The 13016-nt window shown below is 46.5% G+C and overlaps 1 protein-coding gene across 1 annotated transcript in view; it reads left to right on the forward strand.

Moving 5' to 3' along the window:
• Nucleotides 1-13016, forward strand: part of LOC126190931 (ADAMTS-like protein 4) — a 732673-nt gene that overhangs the window by 625575 nt on the left and 94082 nt on the right. Inside the window, exon 6 of the mRNA XM_049931570.1 lies at nucleotides 9992-10131. Coding sequence (XP_049787527.1) covers nucleotides 9992-10131 — 140 coding nt within the window. The remainder of the gene's footprint in view (nucleotides 1-9991; nucleotides 10132-13016) is intronic.

A 13016-nucleotide genomic window follows, 5' to 3' on the forward strand; every position in this document is an offset into this window, starting at 1 on the left:
CGGCAAAGTACGTGGATGAGTGCTTGTAAAGTTCGAAATCATAACCACCTTACAACGCTATAGAAAACGCCGTCCATCGTGTGTGTGTTCTATTCTGCGAGGTGCTGGGACAGGAGCGCGCTGTTGTTTCCGAGACGGACTGTGGGCCGTGTGGGAGGAAAGGCGAGTGATGAAACAGGCGCCCGCGACGCTCCATACGGAAACGGGAATGCGCCGCCAAAACAAAGTCGTCAAAGCGTCACATTCTTCAGCCCGGAGGCGTTTACGGCCCATTTCGCTACAAACAGTTTCGGCGTGTTCTACAGTCAGCATAAACGTGGCCCCCAACACACTGCCCGTTGTTTAAAACGCTCAGGTGGTTCGCCGCTGCAACCTCTGTCACGCGCTCTGCCGGTCATTCCTCAGTCTACCTCGGAGTATTCTGGGAAAATCCGTCCGCTACGAGGGCGAATGCGTTCTCAGAGACCAGGGAACGAGGTGTCGCATTGGTTGAAACTCTGGACTCGCATTCTGGGTGAACGCTCTTCGAAATCCCGTCACCACACAGACAACGGTTACTGGAATCGCGCTTGGTAGTCTTAACACCTAATCGAAATGTTTTGACTAGGTCTCACACGATGATTTACGACATTCCAGGATGTATTATCGCAGGTTCGAATCCTGCCTCGGGCATAGATGTGTGTGATATCCTTAGGTCAGTTAGGTTTAAGTAGTTCTAGGTTCTAGGGGACTGATGACCTCAGAAGCTAAGTCCCAAAGTGCTCAGAGCCATTTGAACCATTTGAAAAACGAAGTTCCTTAAAATCGTATAAGAATATATGATTAACAGAAGCTATACCTGTATCATTAGATTTTAAAGCTACCTAAAGATCTAAAGCTGTCCTTAACTATAAGATTAGTTTGAACAAATCGGTATTTTACTAAACTTGGAGTGTAGGAGAAGGTATTCCTTTGCCTTCCTGTAACCTTTGATTTATCCAGCTAATGACCACAAGGGACCAACAGTTTAATGTGAATTCCGGCTCCTTAGTGCATCTATAGAAATACACATTAAAATAAAACTGAACAATGATTTAAGACATATAACAGCAATGGGATTACAGACCTTCGAAAGAGGTGTCTTACGTACTGTGACACGAAACTCATATGTCACTGAATGATGTTTGATTTTTTTTTTTTTTTTGCTCATTTCTTGGTTATTTTTAAGAAAAGTACAAGGCTTACTAATTTAGGTAGAAGGCTTCAAATTATGTTGTTAAAAACGAGTGGGCTCAGGTGTCTGTCTCGTGATCTGGCTTGACCACAGTAGTTCAGTCACAGAGGGTCTAGAGAAGGCAAGTGGGTACTCAGGGCACTGCAATTCGCGGAAGTAGTCGCAGTAAACCCTTACTCCACATTTTGGATGCAGATGTGCTTTTCTGCTTTGAAGACAGCTGCAAGTCCCTGAGGTATAATTGTGCGTGACAGTTCCACCTCCCTGTACACAGATCTAAGAATGGGTCGCAGCAGCACTGCTTTCGTTGCCTTCCGCTCCAAATCTTGTTATACGAACATATGAGTCTTGCCCGAAACTGTGGTTAAACACGCAGGTCCCGACTAATGAGTGGAACATGTCTCGCAACCGATACCAAACACTAGCATGTTAAGATGCTTTCTTAAAGCGAAGAACGGGAAATTTCTGCGAACTTCCACTGTATTTACGTAAATAAACCGAACGTAACCACCTAATTTTCAACATCCTTCTGCAGCACCACGCCTCAAATGCATAATTCTTTTCTGTTCCGGTTTTCCCATAGTCCATGACTATCGAGCGTACAACGCTGTGCTCCAAAGTACATTCCCAGAAATTTCTTCCTCAGAGTGTAGTCTATGTTTGATACTAGTAGACTTCTTTTGGCCAGGAATCTCCATTTTCCTGTGCTAACTTGCTTTTTATGTCTCTTTGCTTCGTCTGTAATGTATTATTTTGCTTACAAGGTAGCATAATTTCTTAAATTCATCCACTTTGTGATCACCAACTTTGATCATAAGTTTTTCGTTAATCTTATTTCTATAATTCCTCGTTACTGTCGTTTTTCTTCGATTTACTCTCTCTTCACACTCTTTTCTCACTAGATTATTCATTCCATTCATCAGACCCTGTAATTCTTTCTCGCTTTCATTGAGAATAGCATTGCAATTAGAGAATCTGATCAATATATCCTTTCACCCCGATTTGTAAGTCCACTCTTGATCTCTTCTTTAATTACCGTCAGTTCTTTTTCGACGGTTAGATTGAACAGTAGAGGTGAAAGACCATCTTACCCTTTTTAATCTGAGCTTTCCTTCTTTATCTTCCAATCTCATTGTTCGCCCTTGGTTCTTGGACAAACACTACTCGTCTTTTCCTACAGCTTACTCCAATTTGTGGCAGAATTTCGAACATCTTGCGCTATTTTAGTTTGTGTAACGCTTTCTTTACGTCGACAGAACTTATGAACGTCTCTAGGTATTTCTTAGGTCTTCCTTTCATTATCAAGTGTAACCTTCCCGAAATCCAAACTGATTGTTACCTAACAAACCCTCAATTTTCTTTTTTATTTTTGTGTTTATTATTTCTGTTAGCAACTTGGATGCATGACTTGTTTAGTTGATTGTATGATACTTCTCGCACGTATCTGCTCTTCTCAATTTTAGGATTGTGTGGATGATATTCTTCGGAAAGTCTGGTGGTATGGTAGTCTCGCAGATTTTACACATCATAAGTACCTCTGGGGTTTCAGAAAACGACTGAACGAAAATTTAACACATACAGACCATTGACGCATATCAGCGGATAGAGCATCTCTCCAAATTTTTAACTCGCATTATTGGTGCATAGTGGCCACCGTCTGTGATGCCGTAAATGTCAGCACATGCGTTCAGCCATTAAAGTCTCTGATACGAATCGCCTGGAAAGGCAAGACGGCAGCCTGCTTTGGATACCTTGTCAATGGGTTCCCTATGTGCAGTCGCGAAATAATTCGATGGAACAGTACGGATGATTTGTTTGTTCTGAAACACATCCCTCTAGCCACTGCGCCTCAGCCCCCCAAGGGGGCTCACCACTCTTTGGTGAGTTCGTGCTTGGCTATCACGGGGCCGCTGCCTTTGCAGCACCTTTTCCCTTCCGTGCTGCATGTCTATCCTCCTACTATTCTTACCGAGCGAGGTGGCGCAGTGGTTAGCACACTGGACTCGCATTCGGGAGGACGACGGTTCAATCCCGTCTCCGGCCATCCTGATTTAGGTTTTCCGTGATTTCCCTAAATCGTTTCAGGCAAATGCTGGGATGGATCCTTTGACAGGGCACGGCCGATTTCCTTCCCAATCCTTCCCTACCCCGAGCTTGCGCTCCGTCTCTAATGACCTCGTTGTCGACGGGACGTTAAACACTACCCACCACCACCTACTATTCTTTTTCCCCTCCCTTGGGGAACACGTCTGGGATATTTTTGGGAATGTGTTCCAAATTTTCAGTAGCCTAACGTCACAACTGTCCCTTCACTGTATTTCTTTCTTTCTTTCTTTCTTCGTTTGATGTTCCTCTTTGTTTCTTCTTCCTCCCTGTGCGCTCCTAAAGGCCAGCCCATGCGTCTAACGCCTAAGAGATGACTGAGTAACGCGTAATACCAAGCCTTGGGTCGACAGGTAGGGTTCGCACCAGCCCCTGGTACAGGCCAGGCCCAGGGAGGGGTGACTGCCTGGGCTGTTACCTTCCCATTGCCAACTGGTACCTCTGCAGGAGTTTGTCAGGTGTGACCTGAGGTATGAACAATCGCCTAAGGCCCTCAGATGGAAGGAGAGTGCCTTCAGAGACGCTGGCAATCAAGGGGGATTTTCTCGCAATGAGCCAGTCACCAACTCAGTCTACGTCTACTAAACGCAAATGGAATGAAGCTAAAGATTCCAAGAAGACTCTCCCACCTGCACCTCAGTTCCTCATGGTTTCATGTACCAAAGAAGGTCAGTTCTTTGGTGTGGTTAATCCATTTATTATTCAGAAATATGTCGATGCAATTGCCAGCCCCGTGAAATCCTGCTCTCGTTTACGCAATGGCACATTGCTTTTGGAGACTAATTGTGATTCTCGGGCACAACAACTGCCTGCAGCTTCGCTCCTCCATAGCCATCCTATTCGTGTCGAGGCCCATCGAAAACTGAATTCTTCATGTGGTGGTACTTACAAGAGGCTGCTTAACAGTCTGACTGAGGGAGAAATTTAAATTTACCTCATTGATCAGGGCACCACTGCAGTCCATTTGGTGATGAAAAAGTTTCATTCATCCTTTGTGCCTACACAAACGCTTTTTTCACGTTTTATATGGTGCTTCCGTCAAAGATCAAAGCTGGCTCTGAAGTTATCATGGTCTGACTGTACTTTCCAAACCCAATGTCCTGCTACCAGTGTCAACATTACAACCACAATCGAATGTCCTGCTGAAATCCAGCCAAAACGTGTTACTTTGGCAGGGATGCTCACAAGGGCGATTGTCCACCCCCTGTCCGCTGTATTAACTGCAATGGTGACCATGCAGCCTCATCCCGAGAATGTCGCATGCTGCTGATGAGTGGGCCGTCCAGGAGATCTGCGTGAAGGAAAAAGTGCCTTACCCCGTCACTCGCAAATTGTTGGCTGGCTGAGAGCCCTGTATTTTACCATCTGGAAGTTACAGTACCATTCTCACTACACCTCGTCCCATGAAGGACATGGCCACACGGACTTGCGACCTCAAATTCAGCACCGCATTTGTAAAATTTCCCACTGTCACGGTAGCATCCCCGTATACTTCTCCTCCAGTTCTGCAGCAAGCCACCAAATTTTCGCCTCCGGCTGCGAAATCACTTGCTACAAAACCGGCAGGCCGGAAAGAACAGATGAAATATTCCCGCAAATACTTTTTACGTCCCTTCAGCCAAAAAAACACCTGAGTCTTCATATGCCAACTGCAAAAGCTCCAAGAAAACATACAAAGACAAATGGTCTTCTCCTTCTCTGACTCGGAGATCCTCATCCATGGTGTCGCCACGTGATACCCTCACCTGGCTGACCTCCGTTTCGCCAGTGCTCACCACCAACTGCTTACAGAAGCAGAAGCAGAAGCAGAAGCAGAAGAATCCATTGGGTAACCCAATGGGAATGCTGACACCTCTGTAGATCTCATCAAGCAGGATCCTCCGGCCTCTGCGCCCTTTAGCAGTGAGTATTCGAAGGCTGGCACTCAGCAGCAACTGAGGTGACAACTCCTAATTTTTTCCCTCCTCCTCTTTCCCCATCATGACTCTTCTCCAATGGAACTTTTTCAGCGTTAGCTCCAACAAGGAGGAATCACAGCTGCTCTTGGAATCACAGAGTCCACTTGTTTCCTTCCTCCAGGAAACAAAATCGCGTCCTCAAGACCACTTTGACGTCCCACATTTCTTTCCAGTCTGCTTTGACCTTTTCCCCTGAGGATGGTATTCCATCTCATGGAGAGGTCATGCTACTCATCTGGGATGATGTTCGCAGTCAAACCGTCTCACTGATAACCCAGCTACAGTCTCTTGCAATCCGCTTTTTCCTTCCTCACTTCACCTTTTCTCTTCGTATCATCTACATTCCTCTGTCATTTGGTGTCACCAGGGTGGATTTCCTGCAGCTTATTGGGCAACTCCCTCACCTCTTTTTGCTGGTTGGTGGTTTCAATGTGCACCATTCCCTTTGGGGCTCTTTGTGAACCTGTCCAAGAGATGCCGTCTAGGTTGATTTTCTCAATCAACTCAACCTTATCTGCCTTAACACTGGAGCGCCCACGTTCTCTTCAGACTCCACATGCACCTATTCCCATTTGGACCTCTCATTCTGCACTGCCCAGCTTGCCTGTCATCTCGAGTGGTCCCTTCTCTCTGACACATACTCGTGTGACCATTTCCCGTGTACTATGTGTTCGCTGACGCCTACCCCACCTACATGTAAACCAAATTGGCAGATTTCAAAGGCCGACTGAAGGCTTTACTCCTCCCTGGCGACCTTTGATGAACAACATTTCCCCAGTTGCGATGACCCAGTAGAATATTTTACAAACGTTATGGTTACCGCCGCAGAACTTTCCATTCCTCACACTTCACCTTTACCGCGCCGTGTTCCGGTCCCTTGGGAGACAGAGGCATGCCGCCACACAATTCGCGCACGAAGACGTGCTCTCCACGTTTCTCACCGTAATCCTACGATGGATAAATGCATTCCTTATAAGCAGTTGCGTGCGCAGTATCGTAGCATTCTTCGGGATGGCAAAACAGCTAGCTGGATTTCTAATTCTTTTAACAGTTCCACTCCCTCTTCAGTCGTGTGGGCCAACCTCCAACGACTCTCTGGGACCAAGATCCATTCCCCCAATTTCCGGCCTGACCATAGCAGATGATGTCAGTGTGGATCCCACTGTTATCTCCAACACCTTGGGCTGCTATTTTACGGAATTTCGAGCTCCACCAACTATCACCCTACCTTCCTCCATCGGAAACAAGTGGAGGAGGTTCATTTGATATCCTTCTCCTGTCAAAATCTGAATGCTACAATACCACTTTTACTATGTGGGAGCTAGATCATGCTCTCACTTCATCCCAGTCTTCTACCTCATAGCAGGACGATGTTCACAGTCAGATGTTGCAGCACCTTTCTATTCTGGGAAAGCAATTTCTCCGTCATTCATACAATCGCATCTGGGCAGATAAGTTTCCCATGCGCTGGCGTGAAGCCACTGTCGTACCCACATCTACTCCAGATAACGACCAACACCTTCCTTCTAGCTACCGCCCAATTTCTCTCACCAGCTGTTTTTGCAAGGTCATGGAATGTATGATTCAAGCCTGTCTGGTGTGTGGCTCGAGTCTCGCAATTTACTAGTCATTGCACTATGTGGATTTCGGATTTTGACCATCTCGTCACTCTGTCAACCCATGTCATGAACGGTTTTCTGCGGAAATACCAGACTGTGGCCGTGTTTTTTGTTTTGGAGATAGCCTACACCTGCTGGGTGACTGATGTCCTCTGTAGTCTTTACACGTGGGGCCTCCGACGCTGCCTGCCCCGTTTCCTTCAGGAATTTTTAGAAGACAGAGTTTTCAAAATATGTGTAGATTCTGCTTTGTCGGACACCTTTAACCAGGAAAACGGGCGACTCAGCGGTAGTACGTTTGTGTACACTGTTGGCTCTCGGACAGAAAGTGGTGTCGGGTGGACCTTCGTCTTTGGCACCGGTCGTTTTCGGTATCGGCTTCCGATATTCTGTTCAGTATTTACAGCAGAGTAGTTCGCCCTGAATCAGGCCATGCAGTACATCCCTACAATTGTGTCATCTGCCCTGATTCTCTCAACGACCTTCAGAGCCTCTCTGTCCTGTACAAAGTCCATCCATTAGTGCGACGGGTCCAAGAAAGCTTCCACTTGCTCACTCTTTAGGGAGCCAGTGCGATGTTTATAAGGGACTCAAGTCACGTTGGTCTGACGGGAAACGAGGCCGCTGACGCCGCTGCCAATGCTGCAGTCCTCTAACCTCGGCCCGCTAGCTCTTCCATTCACTCCGGTGATCTCTTTGCTACCACCTGTCAGCAGGTGATGTCACACTGGCATCGCCGCTGGTCTTCCCTTCATGGGAACAAGATTGCGGGAAATATTTCTCTCCCAGCAGCTTGGCCGACCTCCTCTCGGCGCTGTCGCGGCGAGGAGATCATTTACCTAGGCTGCGTATTGGGCACTGTCGTCTTAGCCATCGCCATTCGTCAAGTGGTGATCCCCCACCACTTTGTGCTCACTGTCATCAACCTTTGACGGTTTGCCGTTAACTGAGCGATTGCCCTTTTTTAACCACTTACGTTCTGCTGTACGTTTACCGTCTGAGTTATCGGTTGTTTTAGCGAACGAAGCGCGGATTGTTGACAGCGTTTTACTTTTTATCCGTCGTGGCAATATGGCGAAGGACATCTAACTTTTAGTTCAGAACCTGCGTTGTCTCTACGGCGTATTTTGTGGACTTTTCTCCAAGGGGAAGTCCTTGTTTTAGCGGCCTTTCCTTCCGTCGATTGGGCTTCCCATCACGCTTTTAACTCCTTTTTCGTCTTAGTGTTATAAGGTTCTGACAGTGCGCGTATGACCTTAATAGTTTAAGCGCCCTAAAACAAAACAAAGACGCCACGGCACCTGTTACGATCCGAAACTTGGAGATGCTGTATGCACTGATATGTGTCATTTTTCTGTATGCCTTGTTATTTACGCGCAGTCATATTTTGAAATCCCGAAGGTAATTATGAATAACCTTGTATGTTTGCTATGTTGGTCAGAAATGGTGCAAAACTCAAAGAGTATACGATTTGTTAGTGCTTAGCCGGCCGAAGTGGCCGAGCGGTTCTAGGCGCTGCAGTCTGGAACCGCGCGACCGCTACAGTCGCAGGCTCGAATCCTGCCTTGGGCATGGATGTGTGTGATGTCCTTAGGTTAGTTAGGTTTAAGTAGTTCTAAGTTCTTGGGGACTGATGACCTCAGCAGCTAAGTCGCATAGTGCTCAGAGCCATTTGAACCATTTGTTAGTGCTTAAGTTAATGCAATAAAATTACACTAAATATTACCTTCACATATTATACGTAAGTGCAATAATGTGTTTCATAAATGTGAAAATGGGCTCCACAGTTCCTTAAGGGTCAAGTCTCCTGCGTCAACCTACAAAATTAGCGACTTTTATTATTTCTGTTTTGTAAAAGTAATAAATTAATGAATGTAATTCTTTTTGCACATTATTTATTAATTCTTGGACAACATTTTCTGATTTTTTAAACAAATTCAGTCAGCATTAAGCCCCCATCAGAGTAGTTAAAGCTTCTCTGTCCAAAATAAGTTGTGTCTTTGAGTTCTGCAGTCTGCAATCTTATCTGAAATTTAAAAAAAATGTTTTTTTTAATCTGTAGGATATTGTGGATGAACTAATGGCAAGGTTTTTTGAAACATGACAAAATAATAGAATTGCGGACTTCTGAAACAAAGACTTAGTTTTGTCGTGTGTTTTGGTTCAAAAGAATGGTTCAGATGGCTCTGAGCATTATGGTACTTAACTTCTGAGGTCATCAGTCCCATAGAACTTAGAACTACTTAAACCTAACTAACCTACGGACGTCACACACTTCCATGCCCGAGGCAGGATTCGAACCTGCGACCGTAGCGGTCGCGCGGTTCCAGACTGTAGCGCCTAGAACCGCTCGGCCACTCCGGCCGGCGTGTGTTTTGATCATATTTTTTGCAGTAACTAATGAATAAATAAAATAAAAAGTAGCCTGTTAGTCCTTGCGGACACACATTGTGTTTCCAGCTGAAGGAATGGATTACGGGCACTCTAACAAAGATATATTCCTGAAATTGGGGTGAGTTTCTCACCGAGAATGTCCGCAAGTAGTAGCAGGCTATTTTTTTCTATTTTAATTTATTCATAATTACTGCAAAAAACGTGACCAAAAACATACGACAAAATTACATCTTTGTTTCAAACGTGCATTATTATATTATTTTGTCGAATTACAAAAAACTTTGCTATTACCCCATGCACAATAACCTACAGATTAAGAAACCTATTTGTTTTTTGTTTTCTGATAAGATTTGCAGACTGCAGGACTCTTAGACACATCTCATTTTGGACAGAGGATCTTTAACTCCTCGAATGGGGGACTTAATGAAGACTGAATTTGTTTAAACAATCGGAAAACGTTATCCAAGAATCAATATTTACGTTAATTGCTTCGTTATGTTTCCAAAAAAATCGTGAAAATCGCTTATATTATAGGGTGAATGAGGAGAAAGGACCCTTAATGCTAAGGGCTTTGCACGCTTTGGTTATAATGGGCAAGTCATTTTATCCCGGAAGGACCTGTCAGCTTCTAATAATAATTAGTAGACTCGCAGCACCACCTACTTGAGCCTGCCCGTGTTTTGAGTCGGCGACTGCTGTTGCAGCCCTGCGTTCCCGTACGGCACGGGCGTGCAAGCCACCGAGTCGCAGCCGGCGCCGCCGCCAGCGCGCCCCCGCGGCCGCCGCCGCAAGTTCGTCTGGCGCGTCACCGGCTTCTCCGAGTGCTCGCAGACCTGTGGTGGAGGTAAGCTAGCGTTCACCTACTACTACCGATTACCAGTGTGACGACTAAAGTGCATGCTGAGCAGCCCAAGAGACGGTTTACGCTTTGCATCTTAATTTGTGAAGCCCTTCATAACCCTCGATTGTGAAGGAATACAGTCTTCACTTTCAGTACTATTCCGAAATAGGCCCGCAGTAGTCTAGACCACCAAAATACAAAACCTAGATATCCACAGTCTACTCCATCGACAAAATTCACATTTGTTTCGCTTTTAGTTAAATTATGTACCGCGAATTTCTGTATTATCCCCACATAAAGACGCCAATCCCAGAGGAGGGAGGTCATGACCTTCTCCCATAAAAAAAACGAAAGGCTGTCTTCTTGGAAGTAGACAGAAACTGCGGAAACAAGCAAAACTCCTCTCGCTGATGTATGTATGCAGACTGAAACGACGAATGACAATTTGTACCAAGGTCAGCATCGCAGTCCGGGTCCCCTGCTCGCTAGGCAGATGCATTAACTGTTAAGCTACTCTGGCACAATGGTTTTGTATAACTGCACAGACTGCTCTAGCATGCCTCCCTCTTCTGTCTAAATTTCCATTCGTGCTTCAGCCCACTTGGTGTACCCCTAACCTCGAACAGTGACAGGAGACCCGGGCTCGAATCCTGGCCGTCGTACAAAATTTATTCATCGCTTCAGTCTGCATATACACATCAAACATGTTCGAGACCTGAAAAGTTCTCTGAAAGTATAAAATTTCGTTCGATCCCTTTATTGAGTTTGCTGAATAGTGTTCACAGTCGCAGTGCTTAGTGAAATACTGGTGATTGTGCGTGTACACGTCGCTTTTATATTTAGCAAATAATGGAGTCATGAAAGTAGTGAGAGCCTGTTGCTATTATATTTCTTAAATTAAATGCATGGCACAAGTTTTTGTCAGATTTTCGGACATATGCTTTTCAAAGGGACTAATACACTCCTGGAAATTGAAATAAGAACACCGTGAATTCATTGTCCCAGGAAGGGGAAACTTTATTGACACATTCCTGGGGTCAGATACATCACATGATCACACTGACAGAACCACAGGCACATAGACACAGGCAACAGAGCATGCACAATGTCGGCACTAGTACAGTGTATATCCACCTTTCGCAGCAATGCAGGCTGCTATTCTCCCATGGAGACGATCGTAGAGATGCTGGATGTAGTCCTGTGGAACGGCTTGCCATGCCATTTCCACCTGGCGCCTCAGTTGGGCCAGCATTCGTGCTGGACGTGCAGACCGCGTGAGACGACGCTTCATCCAGTCCCAAACATGCTCAATGGGGGACAGATCCGGAGATCTTGCTGGCCAGGGTAGTTGACTTACACCTTCTAGAGCACGTTGGGTGGCACGGGATACATGCGGACGTGCATTGTCCTGTTGGAACAGCAAGTTCCCTTGCCGGTCTAGGAATGGTAGAACGATGGGTTCGATGACGGTTTGGATGTACCGTGCACTATTCAGTGTCCCCTCGACGATCACCAGTGGTGTACGGCCAGTGTAGGAGATCGCTCCCCACACCATGATGCCGGGTGTTGGCCCTGTGTGCCTCGGTCGTATGCAGTCCTGATTGTGGCGCTCACCTGCACGGCGCCAAACACGCATACGACCATCATTGGCACCAAGGCAGAAGCGACTCTCATCGCTGAAGACGACACGTCTCCATTCGTCCCTCCATTCACGCCTGTCGCGTCACCACCGGAGGCGGGCTGCACGATGTTGGGGCGTGAGCGGAAGACGGCCTAACGGTGTGCGGGACCGTAGCCCAGCTTCTTGGAGACGGTTGCGAATGGTCCTCGCCGATACCCCAGGAGCAACAGTGTCCCTAATTTGCTGGGAAGTGGCGGTGCGGTCCCCTACGGCACTGCGTAGGATCCTACGGTCTTGGCGTGCATCCGTGCGTCGCTGCGGTCCGGTCCCAGGTCGACGGGCACGTGCACCTTCCGCCGACCACTGGCGACAACATCGATGTACTGTGGAGACCTCACGCCCCACGTGTTGAGCAATTCGGCGGTACGTCCACCCGGCCTCCCGCATGCCCACTATACGCCCTCGCTCAAAGTCCGTCAACTGCACATACGGTTCACGTCCACGCTGTCGCGGCATGCTACCAGTGTTAAAGACTGCGATGGAGCTCCGTATGCCACGGCAAACTGGCTGACACTGACGGCGGCGGTGCACAAATGCTGCGCAGCTAGCGCCATTCGACGGCCAACACCGCGGTTCCTGGTGTGTCCGCTGTGCCGTGCGTGTGATCATTGCTTGTACAGCCCTCTCGCAGTGTCCGGAGCAAGTATGGTGGGTCTGACACACCGGTGTCAATGTGTTCTTTTTTCCATTTCCAGGAGTGTATAATCTATTAATTGCAGATTTTTGCAAGTTATGATTAACTAATATGCTGTTAACCAAAGTAAAAAATATATTATTATTGAAATAAAAAATTTGATATATTTTATGGTGGTTAAACAATTTATTGTCACTGTATTAAAACAATTTATTCCGCAAACAGTGCCACATATATTTTGTCTAATTTTCAGTTTTTTAAGTTCATACAACTTGTAACTTGTTTGTTGCAATTGTACAGTACATTTTATTGTTATTATTAAAATCATGGATATCTGTGGCAAGATGAAAACGAGGGTGAGGGGGAGGAGGTGACAGAGACAGTAACAAACTGTGGGGACATGGACGGAGGGAAGAGAGATGAGGAGAAGGACAGAGATGGGGGAGGGGAGAGATCAAAGGAAAGAGGGGAAAGGAGGAGATGGGCAGAGATTGGGGGGGGGGGAGATGGACCAAGAGAGCGGGAAAAGTAGACGGAGAGAGAGGGGGGGAAGAGGAGAAGGAAAGAGAAAGG

The sequence above is a fragment of the Schistocerca cancellata genome, chromosome 6 (assembly GCF_023864275.1).
Source record: "Schistocerca cancellata isolate TAMUIC-IGC-003103 chromosome 6, iqSchCanc2.1, whole genome shotgun sequence".
NCBI classification, from domain to species: Eukaryota; Metazoa; Arthropoda; class Insecta; order Orthoptera; family Acrididae; genus Schistocerca; species Schistocerca cancellata.